The sequence below is a fragment of the Ictidomys tridecemlineatus genome, chromosome 5 (assembly GCF_052094955.1).
Source record: "Ictidomys tridecemlineatus isolate mIctTri1 chromosome 5, mIctTri1.hap1, whole genome shotgun sequence".
Lineage (NCBI taxonomy): Eukaryota > Metazoa > Chordata > Mammalia > Rodentia > Sciuridae > Ictidomys > Ictidomys tridecemlineatus.
Window position 1 is genome coordinate 29598607 of NC_135481.1, and position 22705 is coordinate 29621311.

General features: G+C 38.6%; 1 protein-coding gene, 1 long non-coding RNA gene and 1 pseudogene across 4 annotated transcripts; 2 read left to right on the forward strand and 1 right to left on the reverse strand.

Moving 5' to 3' along the window:
- The first annotated feature begins 2402 nt into the window (after positions 1-2402).
- LOC144377520 (trafficking protein particle complex subunit 1-like) lies at positions 2403-2767 on the forward strand. Its single transcript, XM_078048961.1, has 2 exons — positions 2403-2469; positions 2535-2767. The coding sequence occupies exons 1-2, from the start codon at positions 2403-2405 to the stop codon at positions 2765-2767; spliced, it is 300 nt and encodes a 99-aa protein (XP_077905087.1).
- A 4025-nt stretch (positions 2768-6792) lies between these two features.
- On the forward strand, positions 6793-19706 carry LOC144377737 (uncharacterized). 3 transcript variants are annotated; one of them, XR_013438775.1, is made up of 6 exons: positions 6793-7217; positions 7299-7411; positions 15788-15912; positions 17216-17281; positions 18077-18191; positions 19495-19706. It is a non-coding gene; the product is annotated as an uncharacterized LOC144377737 (long non-coding RNA). The 3 variants fall into 3 exon arrangements; XR_013438777.1 differs by having other exon boundaries at positions 7299-7401; XR_013438776.1 differs by lacking the exon at positions 18077-18191.
- A 1192-nt stretch (positions 19707-20898) lies between these two features.
- LOC101963183 (holocytochrome c-type synthase-like) lies at positions 20899-21847 on the reverse strand (annotated as a pseudogene).
- Between the last annotated feature and the right edge of the window lie 858 nt (positions 21848-22705).

Consider the following 22705-nt stretch of genomic DNA (forward strand, 5'->3'; position numbering starts at 1 on the left):
TAGAATTGAAAGTCCAAAAATAAATCTAAACATTTAAGGTTATCATACTCTATTTCAAATGCTATGATAAAATACCTGAGACTGGGTAATTTGTAAGGAACAAAAACTTATTCTCTCATAGTTCTGGATGATAGGATATCCAAGAACAAGGCCCTATTGTCTAGCAAGGACTGTTCTTTGCTACCAAGATGGCATCTTATATCGGCATCCTCTAAAGGGGAGAAATGATGAGTCTTCACACAGTAGAAAGTGGAAGGGCAGAGAGATGAAAGCTGTGAAGATTCTTTTATAAGACCCTTCATACATTTATGAAGGAAGAGTTCTCATGGCCTAATTATCTCTTAAAGGACTCACCTGTTAATATTATCACATTGGTAACCCCTGAATTTTGGAGGAGACACATTCAAATCATAGCAATGGGCAGTGGATTTTCATCAAGAGTATCAAAACATTTATATGAGGAAGGAAACATTTTTTCAACAAATTGTTTTAGAACAATTGGATAACCACATGCAAAAAGATGAAATTGAACCTCTGCCTCACACAATATACAAAAATCAACACAACATTAACTATAAACTTACATTTAAGAGGTATAAAATCTTAGAAATAACCTTCAATTAGGGTTCCCAGATATGATATCAAAGTACAGGCAATCAAAGAAAAATATATAACAAGTAATTCTTCAAAATGAAGAAACTTTGTGCTCCAAAGTACACCATCAAAAAGCAAAAAGGGGGCTGGGTGCAGTGGTGCACACCTATAATCCCAGCGGTTTGGGAGGCTGAAATAGGAAGATCACGAGTTCAAAGCCAGCCTCAGCAAAAGCCAGGCACTAAGCAACTCAGTGAGACCCTGTCTCTAAATAAAATACAAAAATGGGCTTGGGATATAACTCAATGGTCAAGTGCCGATGAGTTCAATCCTGGGTGCCAAAAAAAAAAAAAAAAAAGTAAAAAGTAAAAAGGGCTAGGCATGGTGGTGCACACCCATAATCCCAGCAGCTCAGGTTGAGGCTAAGGCAGGAAGATTGCAAGTTCAAAGCCAGCCTCAGCAATTTAGTGAGGCCCTAAACAATTCAGTGAGACCCTGTCTCTAAATAAAATATAAATAAGGACTGGAGGTTTGGCTATGTGGTTAAGTGCCCCTGGGTTCAATCCCTGGTGCCCCCCACACACACACACACCACCAACACACACACACAAAAAAAAAAAAGTAAAAAGGACTGGGCTTGTAGCTTAGTGGTAAAGTGCTTGCCTAGCATGTGTGAGGCCCTAGGTTCAATCCCCAGCACAAAGGAAGAAAAACAACAACAACAACAACAAAAGCGAAACAACAACACATAGAATGGGAGAAAATTTGCAAATCATATATCTGATAAGAATCTAATATCCAGAATATATAAAGAACTCTTTATGCGGTGAGATAAAATAACCCAATTTTAAAATAGGCAAAGGATTTGAAGAGTCTTTTCTCTGAAGATGTACAAATGGGCAACAATAACATGAAAAGATGTTTAACATCATGAGTCATTAAGGATATGTGAATCAAAACAACAATAAGACCCCTTTCATGCTCACTTGAATGGCTATATTTTTTTTAAAAAAATGAAATAACAGGTGTTGGCAAAGATGTGGGAATACTGTAACCCACATGCACAGTCAGTCGATGGGAATATAAAGTAGTACAGCAACTTTGGAAACAGTGTGGCAATTGCTGATGAAGCTAAACATAAAGTTGCTATTTGATCCAGCTACTGATTATATTCCTAGGTATATACCCAAGAGAATTGAAAATATGTATATACAAAACATATACACACAAGAGCCAGGCATGGTGGCACATACATATAATTTCAGCAGCTTGAGAGGATGAGGCAGAAGGATCACAGTCTAGCTTACCAATTTAGTGAGACCCTTTGCAACTTAGTGAGACTCTGATTCAAAAAATAAAAAGGTCTGGGGATGTAGCTCAGTGGTAAAGCATCTCTGGGTTCAATCCCCAGCACACACACACACACACACACACACACACACATACACACACACAAATAAATGTGAACACAATCTATAGCACAATTATCTATTATTCACAGTAGCCAAAAAGTGGAAATAACCCAAGTGTCCATCAACTGAGGAATGAATAAACAAAATATGGTATATCCATATAATTAAATATTATTCAACTATGATAAAGGATGAGATTCTGATACATGCTACCACATGTACAAACCTTGCAACAGTATGCTAAGTGAAAGAAGGTAGACATAAAAGGCTACATATTAACCACTTTGTTGGCGGGATCCCCCAGGAGAATCCGAGCCTGCTGAGTGGAACTGTCCTGGAACGAGGTTCACATTCCCTGTCCTGCAGATGACTGTCCACAAGCTATTTTTGACTGGAATGGACTGTGTCTGCACTACAGAGAGTGGCACCGCTAGAGGCAAGCAGGGATCCCCAAGGAGGAGGAGTACAAGCTGCTGTACAAGATGCTATTCTCTATCTGTTCGTTTGTCAGCAAGGCGTCCCCGCTAGGCATGAAGGATGGCTTCCTGGCCTTCCAAACTAGCCTTTACAAACTCCATTACTATAGAACGCCCACTGGGATCAAGGCTGTCATGAAGACTGACTTAGGCCTGGGACCCATTCGAGATGTGCTGCACCACATCTACAGGGTGCCGTCCGTGGAACTGGTGGTGAAGAATCCCCTTCGCCTGTTGGGCCAAACTGTGCAAAGTGAACTCTTCGGCTCTGGGCTAGACTATTAAGTCCACTGTCTGCCGTTCTTCGCTGGGCGCGAGGCTGAAGCACCTTACTTAACTCTTCAGGAGAATGTGGACTGTCTGGGGCCCTTCTTAACTTGTGGCCCCCACTGTAAGCCCCTCCGTCTCCCAAGCAAAACCCTAAAGCCCGCCCTCCACCAGGTGCCCTCCTCTCCAGAATGAAGCCCACAGAAGTCCCAATATCTCCAATCCACCCCTCTCTCCAGTTTTAACCCCTATATGGCATCATGAGAAGCAAAGAATAAACTTTTTGTTCAAATCATACATAGTGTATGATTCTTATAAATAGACATGTCTATAGGCAAATCTGTAGACTCACAATGTGAATTAGCAGTTTCCAGGGATTGGTGGGAGGGATTGAATGGAGAGTGACTACTAATAGACACAGGGTTATGAAAATAAAATTGATTGAGGTGCTGGTTGTACAAACCTTGTGGATATACTAAAAAATCACTTGATTGTACACTTTCAAATGGTGAACTTCATATGAATATATATGAATATTCTATACAATTGATTGTGGAACTGGTTGCACAACCTTGTGAATATACTGAAAATCACTGAACTTTCCACTTTAAAAGTGAATTTTACGAATACAAATGCTATCTTAACTTTTGAAAAGCCCTCAGGGAAATGGACATGCTGGTGTAGATACACAATGAAAGACGAGAAAACCCTCCAGACGACTATGTTCTGCAGGTGGATATGTCATCTGCCAACAATAGGAATGTGTAGTGAAGGATACCAGAACCACTAAGCTCCATAGTGGCTCTCTTCTGCAGGCCAGACTAATAGTAGAGGATACTGTAATACATAATTGAACTGGATTAGCACTGTATGTAGTAGGATCCAGAAATAATCAAGGTATCACTCATCTATCAGAAATCATGAAGATTTGCCAGATGTAGTGACACATACCTGTAATCCCAGCCGCTCCTGAGGCTGAGGCAAGAGGATCAAGAGTTTAAAGCCAGCTTCAGCAACTTAGCAAGGCCCTGAGCAACTTACCAAAACCCTGTTAAAAAATTTATATGTATATATACATATATAAATGAACCTGGGGATGTAGCTCAGTAGTTAAGCACCCCTGGGTTCAAGCCCTGTTCCCCCCCCCAAAAAAAAAGAAAGAAAGAAAAGAAAAACACATCAATGTTTATAGCAGCACAATTCACAATAGCTAGACTGTGGAACCAACCTAGATGCCCTTCAATAGATGAATGGATTAAAAATGTGGCATTTATATACAATGGAATATTACTCAGCACTAAAAAATAATAAAATCATGGCATTTGCAGGCAAATGGATGGCATTAGAGCAGATTATGCTAAGTGAAGTTAGCCAATCCCTAAAAAACAAATGCCGAATGTCTTCTCTGATATAAGGGGGGCGACTCAAAATGGCATAGGGAGGAAGAGCATGAAAAGAAGACTTCCACTAAATAGGGAAGCGAGGTGGGAGGGAAAAAGAGGGAGAAGGGGATTTGCACAGAAGATGGGAGGAGAACCTCATTGTTACAGAATATATATATGATGTTGTAATGAGAAAAAGAAAAAAAAGTGTGTCACATTAGATTGGATAGAGAGAAAGGATGGGAGAGGAGGGGAGGAGTAGGAGGGATAGGAAGGGCAGCAGAATAGAATAGACAATATGATTGATGTCTGTACATTCCATGTATGTATTATATGTCAAAATGCATTCTACTGTCATGTATGACTAAAAAAATAAATAAAAATTTTAAAAAGACTGAAAATTGGAAAAAAAAGAATAAGAGAGATAAATAAATGTAAACAAGTTGAAGAAAAAAAAAGAAAAGAAAAGAAAAGAAGAAATCAAGTGGAGGCACCAAGCAGCAAGGTCAAAATGGTACCCAGGGACACCTGCTCTGCAGAGAGGTGTAGAGCTGTAGAGAGTTATGGTTCATAAAACATGGTGTCCCTTGCTGAAAAATAATGGGCAGCCAACAAAGGCATAACTCAATCTGTACAAGCAAAAACAAAAAAAAAAAAAAAAAAAAGGAAAGAAAGAAAGAAAGAAAGGTGGAGGGAATGGAATTATTTGGGAACCAAGTTTTCATATACAACTGAAATTAAATGGGTTCTAATCTGAAGTAGATTACTATAAACTAAGGTGTTATTTGTAACCCCCAGAACAACCATTAAGAAAATAACTAAACATTTGTTTATTTATTATAACATATATTAGTGTATATGTATTACATATTAAAAGGAATGAGAAGACAATTAAAATGGTAATTTGGAAAATTCTTCTTAACACTAAAGAAGGTATTAATGAAGAAACAGAAAAACAAAAATAGGCACGACATAAAGACAAGAAATAGCAAAATGACAGATACAAATCCCTCATATAAAATGACTCAGCCAGTTGACTCAGCCAGTCTTCTACCACACCCTTGCTGGCACAATGGATCTATGAGTGAAGTGGCCATGGCAGCAGAATGAGGCTATTCTGAGCCCAACAGCATGGCTTCCTGTGTATCCGGGCTGGACTAGTTATTGCCACTGTCCGTCTGGACAGCAAAAAATACCCATGTAGAACTCCTAATATGGCCAACATTTCTCCAAGAAACCAACCAATTATTGACAAGTTGACCACTTTGGAACCCTTTTATCCTAAAAGGGTGAGTGATTCCTTCTGACATGTTCTGAATGTTTGAGAATCTTGTCCTTGAGCTTCACCCTGGGCTCATGGTCACCAGGATGGACACCAACATGACATTGCATCAAATTAGGGGATTCAATTTATAGGAAAGATAGTGTGAGAGTGGATCTCTGACCATGGTATCTACTGGTTGTGTCACTTATTATACTATCATCCGAAGTTGCATCGTCTGGTCTGGTAAAGCACCTGGGGTGTCTTACCAGAGGCACAGCTCAAGTGGCTGCTCAGATGCAAAGGCCTGTGAACATGAAACGCTATCCTCCAGGACATGTTAAATGTATAATCATAGATTTTTTTTTTCCACTGAAGATTGAACCCAGTGGCACTTTATCACTGAGCTACATCTCTAGCCCTTTTTATTTTTATTTTTATTTGGAGACAGGGTCTCACTAAGTTCAGAGGCTTGCCTGGAATTTGCAATCTTCCTATCTCAGCTTCCTGAGTTGCTGGAATTATAGGTGTACACCACTGTGCCCTGCTGAATCATAGATTTTTATATGATGCCATGTCTCTGGCAGGAAGAATACAGGGATCTGGGAAGCAAAATATGGAAGTAGGAACGGTCCTGCTTGTCATGACTCTCCATAACCATCTATGGAATTTATGCTTCCTGTTCCTGGTAATCTAGGTGTTGCAGGATTTGAGGACCTAGTTCCTAAAATGGGAATATTTCCATTGGGGATACAACAAAAGTCCCTTTGAATTACTAGCAAAATTTGCTCCCCGGCACTTTCAGGTCCTATTATCCAAAGACAAGTAGGCTAGAAGTAGAGAATAATCTTGGCAGGGATATTGACCCTGATCATCAGATGAAGTCAGGCCTGCTATTATATAAGAATAAGGGGGGCTGGGGATGTGGCTCAAGTGGTAGTGTGCTCGCCTAGCATGCGCGAGGCACTGGGTTCGATTCTCAGCACCACATAAAAATAAAATAAAGATATTGTGTCCACCTAAAACTAAAAATAAATAAATAAATAAATATTTTAAAAAATAAAAGAATAAGGGGGGGCTGGGGTTGTGGCTTAACGGTAGTGCACTCACCTCGCACATGAGAGGCCCTGGGTTCGATCCTCAGCACCACATAAATAAATAAAATAGAGATATTGTGTTTAATTACAACTAAAAACTAAATATTAAAAAAAAAAAAGAAGAAGAAGGAAAATGGTTTTGGTAACACAAATGATCTACTTACATGAATCTTGCCTAATGGCAATGGTAAACAGATAATGCAGAAACCTAGTGACCAGGAACTCAGTCCTCACTGGGGTAAGAACCTAGATCATATCTTCAGGTAAGTCACAGAGGCTGAGAGAAGTAGCAGCCAAGGATAAGAGGGATTTCAAAAGGCGATTCGACTCTATTACAGCCCTAGAAACAGCTGTAGCAGAGGCAGCTGCATTTTGTCCCTTTTGAGTTTCCCCAGGGGGGAGAAACCCATCAGAAAATTAAAGAAGCTGCTCCTTAAACACATATGAAGAAGGGAATCTGGGAGCAGCACAGGAAATGAATATGAAAATGAAGCCATGGAGTTTTTCTGATGGGAGACACTTCTTGCCTCAGCAACTTGGAGACCTGTCAGCTGACAGCCTTCAGTGTCAGCTCCTACAGCTGCAGAGAGCTGCTTCACTGAAGCTCATTCTGGAGACAGTCCACATCCAACGGTTGGTGATCAAGGCATGATTCTAGAGCCCAGCCTTTCCAACCTGGTTTTGGAACAATGCTCAAGGGCTACTGCTGCTTCAGAGATCCTCACGAGGTCAGTTAAGGCTACTGGCCTTTTTTTACACACTGCGCGCTTTTCCTTCTATCTAAGCTGGCTTCCTCTTCTTTTCCACAGGTGTCAATTTCAAAGGCACTTCCCAATAAACATCCTGGACACTAAACTGTGACTCAGAGGCTTCTTCCTGCAGAGACAAAACTGAAAATGCCCGGTCACTTAGGTACTTTAGTGTATGTTTCTTTTCTTTTCCTCTTTTTTTTTTTTTTTTTTTTTGTTTTTCTTTTGGGGGTGCTTTATGCCTGCTAGGCAAGCATTCTACCACTGAGCTATGCCTCAAGCCATTTTAAAATTTTTATTTTGAGACAGGGTCTTGCTAAGTTGCTGAGACTGGCTTCAAACTTGCCAGCCTCCTACCCTAGTCTCCTGAGCAGCTGGGATTACAGGTGTGCACCACCATACCTGACTATATTTCGTATGAATTCATTTAGATCACCCCAGTACAATCATCTAAATCAGAAATTTAACACTGACATGTTACTATATGGTCCTTAGACTCCATTCAAATTTTGTCAATGGTTCCAAGAACGTTCTTTTCATAGTTAAAAGATCCTGTCCAGAAGTCAGGCTTACATTTAGTTGTCATGATTGTCAGTCTTCTTCAATCTTCAATAGTTCTTTAGTCTCTCTTTTACTTTCATCATCTTACACTTTTTCAAAATTATAGGCTATGTATTTTTATAGAATGCTCTTCAGTTCAAGTTTGCCTAAGGTTTTATCATGATGAAATTCAGGTCATGCCCCTTTGACAGAACTATTAGAGAGGTAACACTGTGTTCTTTTCATTGTATCCTACCAGATAGCACATGGTATCAAGTTGTCCTATCACTAATGTTGGTAACTTTGATCGTTTTATTCATGTAGTATCTGCCAGGCCTTTCTACCATGAAGTTATCTTGGTAATTAAATAGTTTATGATGAAATAATATGAGGCTATGTAAATATCCCATTTTTCATCAAACTTTCAATTTAGTTAGTTAGTTTATATCTATATTGGCTAAGGGATTCCTATTTTGTTCAGTGGACTATAATCCATTATTGTCATTATTTTGATGTTCAAATCACTCTACACTTGGCCAGTGGGAGCCCCTTCAAGTTGACATCTTAACCCTTTTGACATACTCATATTATTCTTTTTGCATTTTCTTGCTCACTACACAAGGATATTCCAAGCTTATTTGGCATTTTCCATGCCCCAGCCCTGGAATCAATATTTTCCAGGGAGTCCTGGTTCATTTTGGTGGAAAATTATATTTAGAAACCAAAGTCGTGACATTATGTGTGCTCTTTGCTACTGAGGTGTCATTGTTCCTTTTAGTGTACAAAGTTAAGGGGACAGAGCTAGGGGATGTATGAAATATTCATAGGCATTTACATGTTTGTGTACATTTATATATGCAAATTTATGTTTGTACATGCGTACATTTACATCTATATTTATTTCTATACCCAACTGTGTATATTTCAAATCATGAGTTTATACTGATACCTCAATTTTAATTCAACACCAACTAGTTCTAGTTTTTTCATTTTCCATATATATAACTACCACCTTTACCAGTGAGAAAACTGACTCCCATTATCCTTAATATGAGTACTTACTTAATGAAACATTCTGTATGTAAACAATTTCTCACATCTGTCTGTGATATTATAAAACATATATTTGGCCTTCACCCATGGTTTCTGATATAGAGCTCCCAAAGCCTTTGTAATTTTCTGAGCAATAGGGATACTAGGGATATCTTTTGCTCTAATATCTGGTCATTGACCCTTGTTCCTGAATCTGAGCTCCAAAGACCTTTGTAATTTCCTGAGCTTTAAGAGCATCTAACACTGAGCTACTAAATCCCTTGGAATTTCCTGTGTTAGGAGCATCTTTTATTCTGAGGTAACCCTTGATGCTCCTGGATGGCCTAAGAATAGGGGCTGGCTGCCTGTGGAACCAGCCCTACATAAAGAAACCTCCACAAAAACTCCAAAGGACAAAGTTTAGAGAGCTTCCAGAGAGCTTAACATGGAGGCTCCTAGAGGGTGTTCTTCCAGAGAGAATATGGAAGCCCACACTCCTTCTTGCATCAATTTCATCCGGCTGTTCATCTGCACCCTTTGTGATAGCCTTTATAATAAATGGGTGAACCTAGACAAAGTGTTTCTCTGAGTATGTGAGCTGCTCTAGCAAATTAATAAAACCTAAGGCAGGGGTCATGGGAACTCAGATCTATAGCCAGAGAGTTAGAAGAACAGGTCACAATCTGGGTCTTGTGACTGGTGTTTGAAATGTGGGACAGTCTTGTGGGACTTAGTCCTCAACCTGTGGGATCTGACACTATATGCAGGTCATTAGTGTCAGAATTGAATTATAGGATTCCCAGTTTGTGTCCAAACTAGAATCTGGTGTTGGATGTGCTGAGGTGAGTGACTAAGAGTAGAAATTAGGGAAAATACTTTGGATTTGTTTTTTTCCTCTTTTATACTGCCCCTACAATGTGGAACTCCCTCCTCATGTGCTCTGGGCTGCTGCTCTACCCAAATACTTTCCTCGTCCCGCTTGAGCTCCAGTGCCCCGAGCTGTTCCACTCCTTACATGGTCATTCCTGGCTTGATCTGTGTACCCACGCTCGGTTTCCTCTCTTCCTTTTCCTATCCTTTGTCCCATGCGGACTGCCTTTGGCTCCAATACCTGAGACAAGACTGCATCTCTGTGAGAGAAAGTCCCTTCTGAACTCCAGTCCCCCTCTGCTCAGAATACCACACTGATATCCTCTTTGTGTACAGCTGCCCTCCTCAACCTAGTCAGGCCACTCTGTACACAAAAGTCCTTCTCATCCCTCTTGGATTCTGCCTCCTATACCAAGCTGATTTCTTACCTATATTTCCTCCTGATACCTCTCTCAATTAACTTTTGTTAATCTCTAGACCACCATGGTCCACATCCTTTCTCCCCCCACACTCATTTTGGTAAATCCTTGTATTCTATTTTCCATTGCTATTAAAAAAAAAATCAGAGGCTGGACACTTTATAAAGAAAAGAGATTTACTTTGCTCACAGTTTTAGAGCCTGAAATTCCACGATTAGGTAGCCCCATTGATTCAGATTCTGGCTAGGACCCCCCATGGCTAATTTGCATCAGGCAGGAGCTCTACATGGTGATACTAGAAGCCAGACAGCACGGAGGGGCCAGTCTTGCCTTTTACAACAACTCACTCTCTTGAGAACAACTAATTTATTCATCCCTTCCCAGGGCAGTTCCACCAATGATCTAATTATCTTGCCCTAAAATCCAACTCTGAAAGGTTCCGCCACCTCCCATCATCGCCACTCTGAGGACTAAATTTCCAATACATGGAAAAACACGCTGGCAGGCACGCTCAAACCATATGCAAACCATGGCAGTTCTACATAATGATTTTGAACTGATTTGTGCAAAAAGGGAAGGAGAATGGGAAGGTGAGGATAAAGGAATAGACCATTAATATATTTTTAATAAACTCATTATTTTGAGGCTCATTCCCATTTTTGTTTTTGGCTAGATCTATTTTTGTCTTCATGCCTATTAAATTTCTATTTGCCAGGAGAGCCAACACTGCCTGTTCAACTCATTTTTTTTTTTTTTTTTTTTTTTTTTTGGTACTTGGGATTGAACACAGGGGCGTTTAACCACTGAGCCACATCCCCAGCCCTATTTTGTATTTTGTTTAGAGACAGGGTCTCACTGAGTTGCTTAGCACCTCTCCGTTGCTGAGGCTGACTTTGAACTCGAGATCCTCCTGCCTCAGCTTGCAAGCCACTGGGATGCTCAACTCATTCTTTTTTTTTTTTTAAGTTGTTGATGGACCTTATTTTATTTATTGTATGTGGGGCTGAGAATCGAACTCAGTGCTTCATGCAAGCTAGGCAAGTGCACTACCACTGAACCACAACCCCAGCCTTTCTCAACTCATTCTTTATGATGGCCAGGACTCTTCTACCAGAACTATTATGGTTCATGTAGGCCGATCTACAATAGGTTTCCCATTGGACATTCCCCTCCTTCACCATGATATATATATCATGCTTATTTGGGAAAAATGTATCTTGCTTAACCACTTCCAACTGCTTTTCCCTCCTTCCTTCTTACTCTCTGAACTTTTGTTAATCTCGCTAGGTTACTTTAAATGGAACCTCAGTTGCCTCTAACTTTCTGCTAGACTTTTTTCCCTTAGGAAGATTCTTCAAATGTGCTGAAGCTATATAGGTCCTAGGTCACTTTCCCTTACTTGTACTCCAAGCTCTGTGTGCCTTTATTCATGCTAATTCTTGTACCTGGATATCCTCCCTCTCCAAAGGTGAAGTCCTAATATACTTCAAGGTTCATTTTACCTATCTCCCCTTTGCCAGGCAGGCATGGTAGTACATGTCTGTAACCCCAGTGACTCAGGAGGCTAAAGAAGGATTGCCAGTTCAAGCCCTCAGCAATTTGGCAAGGCCCTGAGCAACTTGGTAAGACCCTGTCTCCAAATAAAATAAAAAGTGCTGAGGATGTAATTTTCATGTTAAAACACCCATGGGTTCAATATGGCAAAAAAAAAAAAAAAAAGAAGAAGAAGAAGTGCCTTTACCAATCTCCCCAATATCAACCCTCTCAGAAATTTGTATGCATCTATGAGAGGTATGTGCCACTGTGCCCAGCAAAGTTTATACCTTTCTTTTTCTTTCTCTCTCTCTCTCTCTCTTTCTCTCTCTCTCTCTCTCTCTCTCTCTCTCTCTCTCTCTCTCTCTCTCTCTCTCTCTCTCTCTCTTCTTTCTTTCTTTCTTTCTTTCGTGCTGGGGATCGAACCTAGGGCCTTGTTCATGCAAGGACTATACCATCTGAGCTATAGCCCCAGCCCCTAAGTTTACACGTTTCATATTGATTTTTTTTTCTTTCTGTTGTACACACTTCAAAACAATTGAACTTTTCTAATAGTTTTTTCTGGTATAAGACTTAAATTTTCTACTTCATAGAAGAAAAAGATATTTACTTTTCTCATCTAAAGGACAGGAAAGTGAAGGCATTTATCTTTTTTCTAACATGATGTAATGGGTTGTGTTGGTATGCCAAGAGATAAAACCTATTCTCAATGCAAATTCATATTTGCCTATGTAAGTATGTATTTTTATCCTGCCCAAATGGTATACCAATATTTCTGACTTATGAAATATTGACATATTCTCATTTTCCCTAGAATGTATGCATTACTTTGCATATTTCATAAAATCATATTTTCATCTGCAGAGACATGGCCCCAATTCCTTGTTCCCAGTAGGAATTATGTAACTATAGTAAGAGACCAACCTGGCTCTTTTGTGTTGGTCTTAGCCTGGATTCACATAATCTGTTCCATAAAGCAGGGCATTATGGAAAATCTAGGCTACTTTGTCATGTTTTTTTTTTTTCTGCATTTAACTCTTTAGTGCAAGGGAAATCATTAGATTATAAACTCTGACCCAGAGATGTCTTCTGACTCCTTTGTATCCTTCTTGCCATTCTTGGGATAACAGTACACTATAGATGTGCAAAGCATGATTTTATCAAATTTGATTTAAAGTGTTTTACTTCTCTAGGCTCTCCTTGTTAATCTTGCTGTTTTTATTAGCCAAATATATGGACCTTTTGTTATTCTTCTCCATTATGCTCAATCATATTGGTTTTTAGATTTTCATTTTTGTCTACTATCCTGGTAGAAATTGTTAGCCAAGTTATTAAAGTTGACAGTTCAAAGAAAATTATTTATTAATTTATTGGTACTGGGGATTGAACCCAGGGGGCTAACCACAGAGCTACATCCCTAGCCCTTTTTATTTTTTATTTGAGACATAGTGTCACTCAGTTGCTTAGGACCTCCACCAGTTACTGAAGCAGGTCTCAAACTTGAGATCCTCTTGCTTCAGCCTCCCAAGCTGCTGGGATTATATTTTAATCTTTTTTTTTCTTATAATATTTTTAAGTTGTAGACAGACACAATACCTTTATTTTATTTACTTTTATGTGGTGCTGAAGATCAAACTCAGTGTCTCACATGTACGGGCAAGCACTCTACCACTGAGCTACAACCCCAGCCCTTAATTTTCTTTTTATTATATAATTGCCTTGTAAATGGAAGATCTGGTTGGAAAAAGAAGGGTTGGTGACCATGAAGAATCTTTCCTATGCATAGATAGAAACTGTCACTGATGAGATGATCAAAAGATGGTTGTATCCTATTTCCTGGAAACTGTGAATGTTACCTGTATGGCAAAAAGAACATTATAGATGTGAGTAAATTAGGGATTTTTGAGAGTGGTTGATTATCCTGGATTATATGATGAGCCCTAAATGCAATTATACATATCCTTCAAGGAGGGAAGTAAAAGGAGACTTGATTCACAGACAAGAGAAGGCAATGTGACCACAGATGTAGAGACTCAAATGTGGGACCACAGACCAAGGAGTGCTGGCAGCCACCAGAACTTCAAAGCAGTGAGCAACAGATCCTCTCTAGTGTCTCTGGAGGAAGCACAACCTTCTGATACCTTCATTCCACCCAAAGAAACTAATGACTTCTGGCCTCCAGAAAAAAAAAGTTTCTGTTGTATTAAGCCCCTAAATTGTAGTAATTTTTCAACAGCTACAAAAAAACGAATATGGTATCTTATCTCTTTTTACAGGTTTCCTTCTTTAGATTAAACGTATTTTTAAACTCTTACTCTTTTCTTTTTTTTTTTTTAAAGAGAGAGTGAGAGAGAAGAGAGAGAGAGAGAGAGAATTTTTAATATTTATTTTTTTTAGTTCTTGGCAGACACAACATCTTTGTTGGTATGTGGTGCTGAGGATCGAATCCGGGCCACACACATGCCAGGCGAGCGCGCTACCGCTTGAGTCATATCCCCAGCCCCTCTTACTCTTTTCTTCCTAAGAAAATCTGCTGGTATTTTGAAGAAAGTAATTTTTTATATTCTTTTTAATTTCCTTAGATGTTAAGTTTCAAACTGATTTAATAAACATTTAATGATCATCTGCTGTGGCTCTGGATTTGTTTAGGCACTTTAGGGGACGTAAAGAATAAATATGGGAGATGTAGTATAGCTTAGTGCATATGGAAATCCCTGGGTTTAATCCCCAGCACCACCAAAACAAAAACAAACAAACAAACAAACAACCCAGTAAGCAGAAAAAAATAAAAATAAAAACAAACAGAACTCCATCCTTAAGTATCTGTAAATTAACTGTGAAAGAGTTTAACTGATACTATAGCACACCGTGTGCTGATTTGTGAGGGGCTGCTGGGGCTGGGCAAGTTTTATTGAATAGGTAGATTTTACAGGTAGACATTTGAACAAAAAGAGTTTAGATTTCACCCTCTGATCAATGGGAATTTTAAAGAATTCCCTCCTCACTTTTATTTATTTATGTACTATAAAAGTAATCTCAGCTTTTCTTAAAACATTTCAGAAACATAAAAATTATAATCTAAAATTTCCCTATAATCCTACTACTTCTAGAAAAAATAAGTTTGCTAATAATTTGAAATATATTCCAAAAATTTGAAATATATTCTGCTATAAATGTTCTTTTACAACCTACCATTAAAGATTATTGAGTAAAATAGAGAAGAAAGGCACATTTTAAGATGATTAATCTTTTAGCAACACACACATAGCTCTCCCTTAATCTTTTAACAAAACACACATAGCTCTCCCAAATCCTTTCTAATTACATTATGAAATGTACCAAGGGGAGAAATGAGTTGGGGGGTGGAGTGGGGAGAAGGACTGTTAAAATTAGAATAGGGGGGGCTGGGGTTGTGGCTCAGCGGTAGAGCGCTTGCCTAGCAAGTACAAGGCCCTGGGTTCGATCCTCAGCAACACATAAAGACAAATAAACAAAATAAAGGTATTGTGTATAACTAAAAAATTAATATTTAAAAAAAATTAGAATAGGGGCTAAGAATGTAGATCAGTGGTAGAACACTTGCTTAGCATGTGCAAAGCCCTAGGTTTGAAACTCAGCACTGATTTTTTTTTTTTAAGTAGTAGGGACTATATGGCAGCAACTGATAGTCAGGGGTTGGGCAGTTTTTTCCTATTATTTCAAAACTTTGTCCTCCATAAATAAAAATGAGTTTTCCCCTTTACCATCTTTTGAGAGATGGAAAAATAAAAAAGATCCCATTCATCTACATTTTGAGATATTCATATGCTCTGACTTTAATAATAGCAGTCCAGACCAGTATGATTCTGCAATCTGTACAATCAGAAAAATGAGAAATTATACCCCAATGATTCAGATGTAGGAATTGCCAAGATCATTGTAATGTCATGTGTAGCTAATAAAATAATAATAATAATAATAGCGGTCCAAAAGGAAGAAATTGCTTTCTAAGATGTGACAGTGACAGGAGGGCTAAGACAATATTTTATATGTAATGATTTTTTTTAGTATAAAGCATTATATAGTTATAAAGGCATTTGTAGATAATATGGAAATTTAAAAAGTAAAACAAAACATAAATTTGTAAGTTTTTTTTTTTTTTTTTTTTTTTTGCAGTGGGGAGCTGACTATTAAACTAGCCAAGTGTGGTGGTGAATGCCTGTCACCCCAGCAACTAGAGAAACTGAAGCAGGATTGCAAGTTCAAGGCCAGCCTCATCAAATTAGCAAGACCCTACTTAGGTAACTTAGCAAGACCCTGTTTTAAAATTATAAAAATGAAAAGGGTTTGGGATGTGGTTTAGTGGTGAAGTGTCCTTGGGTTCAATTCCCATACAAACAACAACAACCTTTCCACCCCTCAGGATACATTTTATACCCATTTCATACCAAATTGCTCTTTCAAAAGGTTGCCTATTTTTATACTCCCATCAGTAATATATGAAAATACCCTAAAAATATAATTTAAACTTTTGGGTATTATTTCAGTTTATAGATGCCAATAAGTTATTTGACTAATTTCCTACTTTGGTGTTTCTAAATTTTTTATTACTATAATAAACACCCTTATAATGTTCATGTGAATTTCTTGCTTTCCTAAGAAAATTATTTTTTAAAAAGTTTTTTATGTTTTTTTTTCTGTTATACATGACAGTAGAATCTATTCTGATATATTTATATAAGCATGGAATAAATCTTATCCTATTAGGATCCCAGTCTTGTGGATGTACATGATGTTGAAATTCTCTGTGGTGTGTTCATATATGTACATAGAAAAGTTATGTTAAATTCATTCCACTCTTTCCTACTCCTATCCCCCCTCTGTTCCCTTCATTTCCCTTTGTCTAATCCACTGAACTTCTATTCTTCCCTTCCGCAGCCCCTCCCCTTTTTGTGGGTTAGCATCTATATATCAAGAGAGAACATTCAACCTTTGGTTTTTGGGATTGACTTATTTCCCTTAGAGATAGTCTCCAAATTCATCAATTTACCAGTGAATATCTTAAAGCCATTCTTCTTTATGGTTGAGCAATATTCCATTGCCTTCATATACCACAAATTCTTTATCCATTCATCTGTTGATGGGCATCTAGGTTGGTTTCATAACTTGACTATTGTGAATTGTGCTGTATAAACATTGGTATGGCTGTGTCACCGTAGTATGCTGATTTTAACTTCTTTGTATATATACTTTGGAGTGGAAAAACTGGGTCAAATGGTGGATCTATTCCTAATTGTTTGAGAAATCTCCATACTACTTCCCTGAGTGGATGCACTAATTTGCAGTCCCACCAACAATGTATGAGTGTCCCAACATTTATTATTACTTATATTCTGGATAATTGCCATTCTGGTTGGAGTTATGTGAAACAAAGATAAATTCTTTGATATGCAATTACAGAGTCAAAGGTAAAGATTGTTGTGCACTTCTGAAACATATTATCAGCTTCAAGTCAATATTTAGGACTTGTGAATTTTTTTAAGAGTTTACTTGATGTTATCTAGGGAAAAAAAAAATATATATATTTTAATATTTATTTTTTAGTTCTCGGTGGTCACAACATCTTTGTATGTGGTGCTGAGGATCGAACCCAGGCCGCACGCATGCCAGGTGAGCGCACTACCACTTGAGCCACATCCCCAGTGGAAAAAAATATTTCTAATGACTAATATTGTTAATCAAATAAAGAGTTATGGCCCTAGCTGGGTACACACATGTAATCCCAACTACCTGGGAGGCTGAGGCAGGAGGATTGCAAATTTGAGGACAGCCTGGGCAACTAAGCAAGACCCTGTCTCAAAATAAAAAATAAAAAGGACTGGGGATGAAAGGACTATGGTCCTAAAACCCGATTTAGGCTGTTTCCCCTCTGGCTTTTCTTGGTATTTTAGGCACAAGATTGCACTTTATTCCTCCATCCAAGCTTTGATTCTGTATTAAATAGTTCATAAAAAAGTGTGTTCATTATGTTTGCACGTTTGAAAGTTGAACTTATCTGTATATCAATATGAGTCATTAGTAACCCAAAGGCCACACCCTTTTTAGGTAAGAGATTAACTCTGCTAGTCATTTCCTTGATGAGTAAGGAAATAAATTACAGTAAAGGAAATAAAACCTTCAGTGGACTACTCAGGAAAATTTCTCATTTTATGGAGCTCAGGAAAAATACAAATATTTTTCTAAAGATTTAACAGCTACTATTTAAAATGTACCCTTAGGCAGCATAGGACTGCACACCTATACTCCCAGCTACTTGGGAAGCTGAGGTAGGAGGGTTGCTTGAGCCCAGAATTCAGAGTTAACCTGAGCAACATAGGGAGACCATTCTCTAAATAAATGAACAAAAATATCACTTGCAGAGTGACTTCTTTTCATTTTTTTAATTAATTAATTACTTTTTTTCAGAGTGCTTTTTTGACGGGAAAAAAAAATAGTTCCTGTTTGCTGGTACCGCTTCATTGTTTTTAATTGGGGAAAAAAAAAACTAAATGGATAAACATTATTATATTTTGCTATAAAGGTAATGTTCTCCAAATATTCCCTCCTTCATAGTTTCCAACTCCACACACATAACAATTTCTTGCTGAAGAAAAATTTGTTAAGGGAGGGGTGAGATTTAGGCGCAACTCATTGTGCAGAGGACCGAGATCTCTTCAGGTATACCATCACCATCTTGTGGCCTTTTGCCACATTACTGTTAAGGATTTTCATACCGCAATGCTGTTTTTGCATGAAATTCTAATATTTCTTGTCAGCGATTCCTCTGTGAGTAAGATGAAATAGAATGAGGGCCAGATACTGCCTGCATACCACGGGTTCCCACCATCTGGTGAGATGGTATCTCTGCATTTATGCTCTGTTCTCACATGCTTCTAAAACAACAAGTTGAATAAGAAAATCCAGTGCTGACGTTCAATCAGAATAGTGCTATTGTAAAGTGAAGTTTTCATTTTGTTTCGTGTTTGAGCCAATTTTTTTAAAGTTTCTTTTTATTTGTGAAAATATTATTTGCAGGGGGGAAAAAATTCTGTCTCTTTGGTTACACTGTTGGGGTGTTCTCCCATTTTTGTTTCAATATTCCCCTAACTTACTATTGTTTTATTATGTGCTTTAAATTTTTCATCCTCTCCGGTTTCCTTTTTTTCCTTTTGTAATTATAATCTATCTTTTCCTTCTTTTCTTCCTTACACTTCTATTTCCAGTTTGTTTGGTGTCTTGCTACAGATCCCTTTTCTCATTCTGTGTCCTCTATTAACACTCACACCCACAGTGGCCCTCTCCCAGTCCTCCTTTCTTTGTTCCTTGTCATTCTTTCCCGCAGTAGGTGTGGTTCCTGCTCTGCTGGGTTGAGTGCACTGACCTCATCCCTCCTGCTGCAGAGGTCTTTTAAGGACATAGCTCCCTAGTAACTCTGAAGCTTGAGGAAGCAACCAAAACACTACCTATTCAAGGAAGTCTGCTCTTAAACCCACTCTATATTCAAGAAGAAAGGTTTCCAAAGGGACAACCACTGCTTCTGTCCTTAGAAATAGTTTCTCATTTGTTAACTTTCTTCTTCTTCTTCTTTTTTTCTCCACATAAGTACAAATTTTCAGAGGAATTGCACTTGAACCTTTCCTAGCTCCTCTTTGCTAGTCCAAACTCTCATTTGTTTAGGGAACAATTATTTACTTGTGTTTTAGGGCTGACACTTGAATTTCAAAAAAGCAAGTTAGATTAATGGTGGTGAGAGGAAAGAGGTTTAGGAAAATGGTTTACTACTATTTGGGAAAACAACATGAATGTAATTATGAGAGATCTATTTTCTTTTCTTTTTTTCCTAGATACCTTGAAAACTCTTCCATGAGATAATTGGCTGCATATTCAAATAGCTTTATAATTCCAACTGGGTAAACAGAGCTCCCACACACATGTACATACACACACAAATTAATTTGTAACAGTGGTTCACTTTATGCTTTGAAAATAACCCTTGCTGCTCTGCTACTACAACTTTTTTTTCCCCAGGATAAATTAAAGGATTTAATATTATCAACACTTCAAAAAACAGTCATTTGTAACATGCTGCTATAATTAGAATAACCAGTTTTGGGGTTACTGATACAAGGAATTCAACACCAAGCTTAAAGCTTCCTTAAAACATAAAGATTGAGACAGTGAATTGATGCAAACATACTACAGCTGAGAAAAATACTCTTAGTGTGAATGTTAATACTCAGCTAAATATAATCACTGGCACTATGACTTGAGTCAGGCTTTTAAATCTGGATCAGGCCAACCATGGGGAAGGCTTCCAATGGAGGAAGGAATGGGACTCAGAGTTGGGATAACTTGAAATTCCAGGGACAATGAAGAGATCTGTTTTAGGGGAGCAGAGTTACATATCCGAATAACAGAAAAATATTTTAAAAATTAAAATATATGTGTCAACGCTTATTCATCAGCACCTCATGTTAGTTGAAACTTCTTTAACAAGGCCCAGTCTGAAAAATGCATATAAAGGAGAATTTAGAGAGCCAAGACAAGCATTAGTCTTGCTGAGGGCAAAGGTATGGCTTTGCATTTTGTTCAGGGTCTTTACTAAATTGTAGGGACTTCAGAAATAATAGTCTCTTTTTAAAAAGATTTTGCTTATTTATAATAAATGGTTTTAGTTAAAGGATTTAACCAGGTGAAAGCTCACGGGCAGTACACTGACTTTCGGGTTTTATCTCTCAAATATTTCTGAGAAAACAGTAAGAAAAAAAGCAGCTTTCCTCATTCTAAAAACTATTTTTTCAGACTAGATGAAATACACAGCAATATTGCAGCTTAGGGAAAAACTGAGGTACTGCTTCCCACTTAAACCAAACAGGAAGAAAAGTTGGAATGATCTGCTGTAAAACACAAGGCAAAACGCAGCTCAAAACTGAATGGAGGAGCTGGAGATGTGGCTCAAGCGGTAGCGTGCTCGCCTGGCATGCGTGCGGCCTGGGTTTGATCCTCAGCACCACATACAAATAAAGATGTTGTGTCCGCCGAAAACTAAAGAATAAATAATAAAATTCTCTCTCTCTCTTTAAAAAAAAAAAAAAAAAACTGAATGGAGCAGGGGTCCTTCGCTAAATTGAGGATGAAGCACGATTATTCAGTTGAAGTTCACGAGTGCGATTCAGTTTTGGGGAAATATTTAATGTATCTCTCAGAAAAAAAAAATTTTATACTTTGCATCACAAACGAAACAGTGGTCAAGAGGCCCAGCCCCACCAAGCAACTTTCATTCTGTCCCATACTGCTGAAAGCGAATCCAAAGCAGGGCAGACGTCCAGGATGGTGAACTGGTAGTCTTTGTCAACTCTGCCACCATCATAGCAATCTATCACAGATCTAACTTCTGTGCCACAACCGTTGATGATCCAAACGTGCCTGTCCAAAGGCAGCTCATACCCCATCCTGGAACAAATTCTTCCCCTTGGTGAATATTCTTTTACTTTCCCTCCAAATCGGATCAATGATGGACTACAAGGACACTAGGCAGCATTAAGGGCTTCCCACTTCAAAATCTCCTTTCAGGGGCTGGGGCTGGGACTCAGCTGTAGCACACTTAACTAGCATGTGTGAGGCACTGGGTTTGATTTCTCAGCTTCTCAGCACCATATATAAGTAAAAAAAAAAAAAAAAAAAAAAAGAAAGAAAGAAAAGAAAAAAAAGAAAGAAAAAGAAAAAGAAAAAGGTCTCTCAACAACTAAAAATAAATAAATAAATAAATCTCTTTCCAGGCCTGTTCATTGTTCTGATTGTGAATTTTAATGATATTATGCATATCTTTCTGACTACTAGCCTTATTCTTCTACTTCCACCCTTTCCTTAACACTGCATTCCAGAACATGTGTTTGGAAGGATAAACCCACTTTTTCTCTGAATCTGCTCGTGGAATGAATGACTCCTCTCTGATGGTAGACAAGTCAAGGCCTGATCTGGAGCTGGTGTTTGATTAGGTGGTGGCATCAGATTTGAAATACCCAGGTTCTCCTTATTCTTAGCAGCAGCGCCCACAACAGGACACTCCACATACTCAGAAGCACCATCTTGGTGGGCAGGCACAAAGCATGTTTTGCTCTCACAAGTTGGACCAGAGGGTCCTGCACTCATTGGACAGCCTTTCATTTTCCCTTCATGCATTGGCATCCTGAAGGTGGTGATGCCATCTGATGATCTGAAGCATTTGAGGTCTGAACTGGAACAGCAGGAGTAGAGGCTGACTCACCTGTGGTTGGAATCAGTGTTAACTCCAAACAATTTTATATTTCCAGCTGCTGCCATCCCTGCTTTCCTCTTACTGGCTCACTGCTGTCCCCGCAGTCACCCTATTTTTAAAATAAACATGTTTCTTTCTCTTCCTCTCTCTCTGCTCCTCCCTAATCTCTTCCCCTCTCTCATCTCAGGGGAAACTGGATTACCTTTCTTCCCCATCCTAGCCAGGTTTATCTATCCTTGTATACACCCACCATAGGAATAAAGTAATCCAGACTTTGGGGATGGTACCAGAAGATCTCAGAAATGACTATCTCCCAAATTAGCAAATGAATCACCTCTTTATGGGCTGGGGATGTGGCTCAAGCGGTAGCGCGCTCGCCTGGCATGCGTGCGGTCCGGTTCGATCCTCAGCACCACATACCAACAAAGATGTTGTGTCCGCCGAGAACTAAAAAATAAATATTAAAAATTCTCTCTCTCTCTCTTTAAAAAAAAAAAGAAAGAAAGAAAAAAAAAAAGAATCACCTCTTTAAAAGCCCCCTATTCCTCCTGATGCGAAGAATCACAGCCTCTGGGACAGGAGTCCCTGTGTTTCTCCTTTGCTAGCAAACCAATAAACCTTCTTTTTCCTTTTCTCAAAGTGTGTTCTCATTATTGGATTGGCATCAGGAACAAGAACCAAGCTCTCAGTAACAAATTTGGCACCCCATATGGGACCTGAGCAGCCCCTGTTCCAGCTTTCTTGGGCCTGGCTCTCCAGAGAACCCCACTTTCATGCTGAGGATTCAAGGTGGCTGG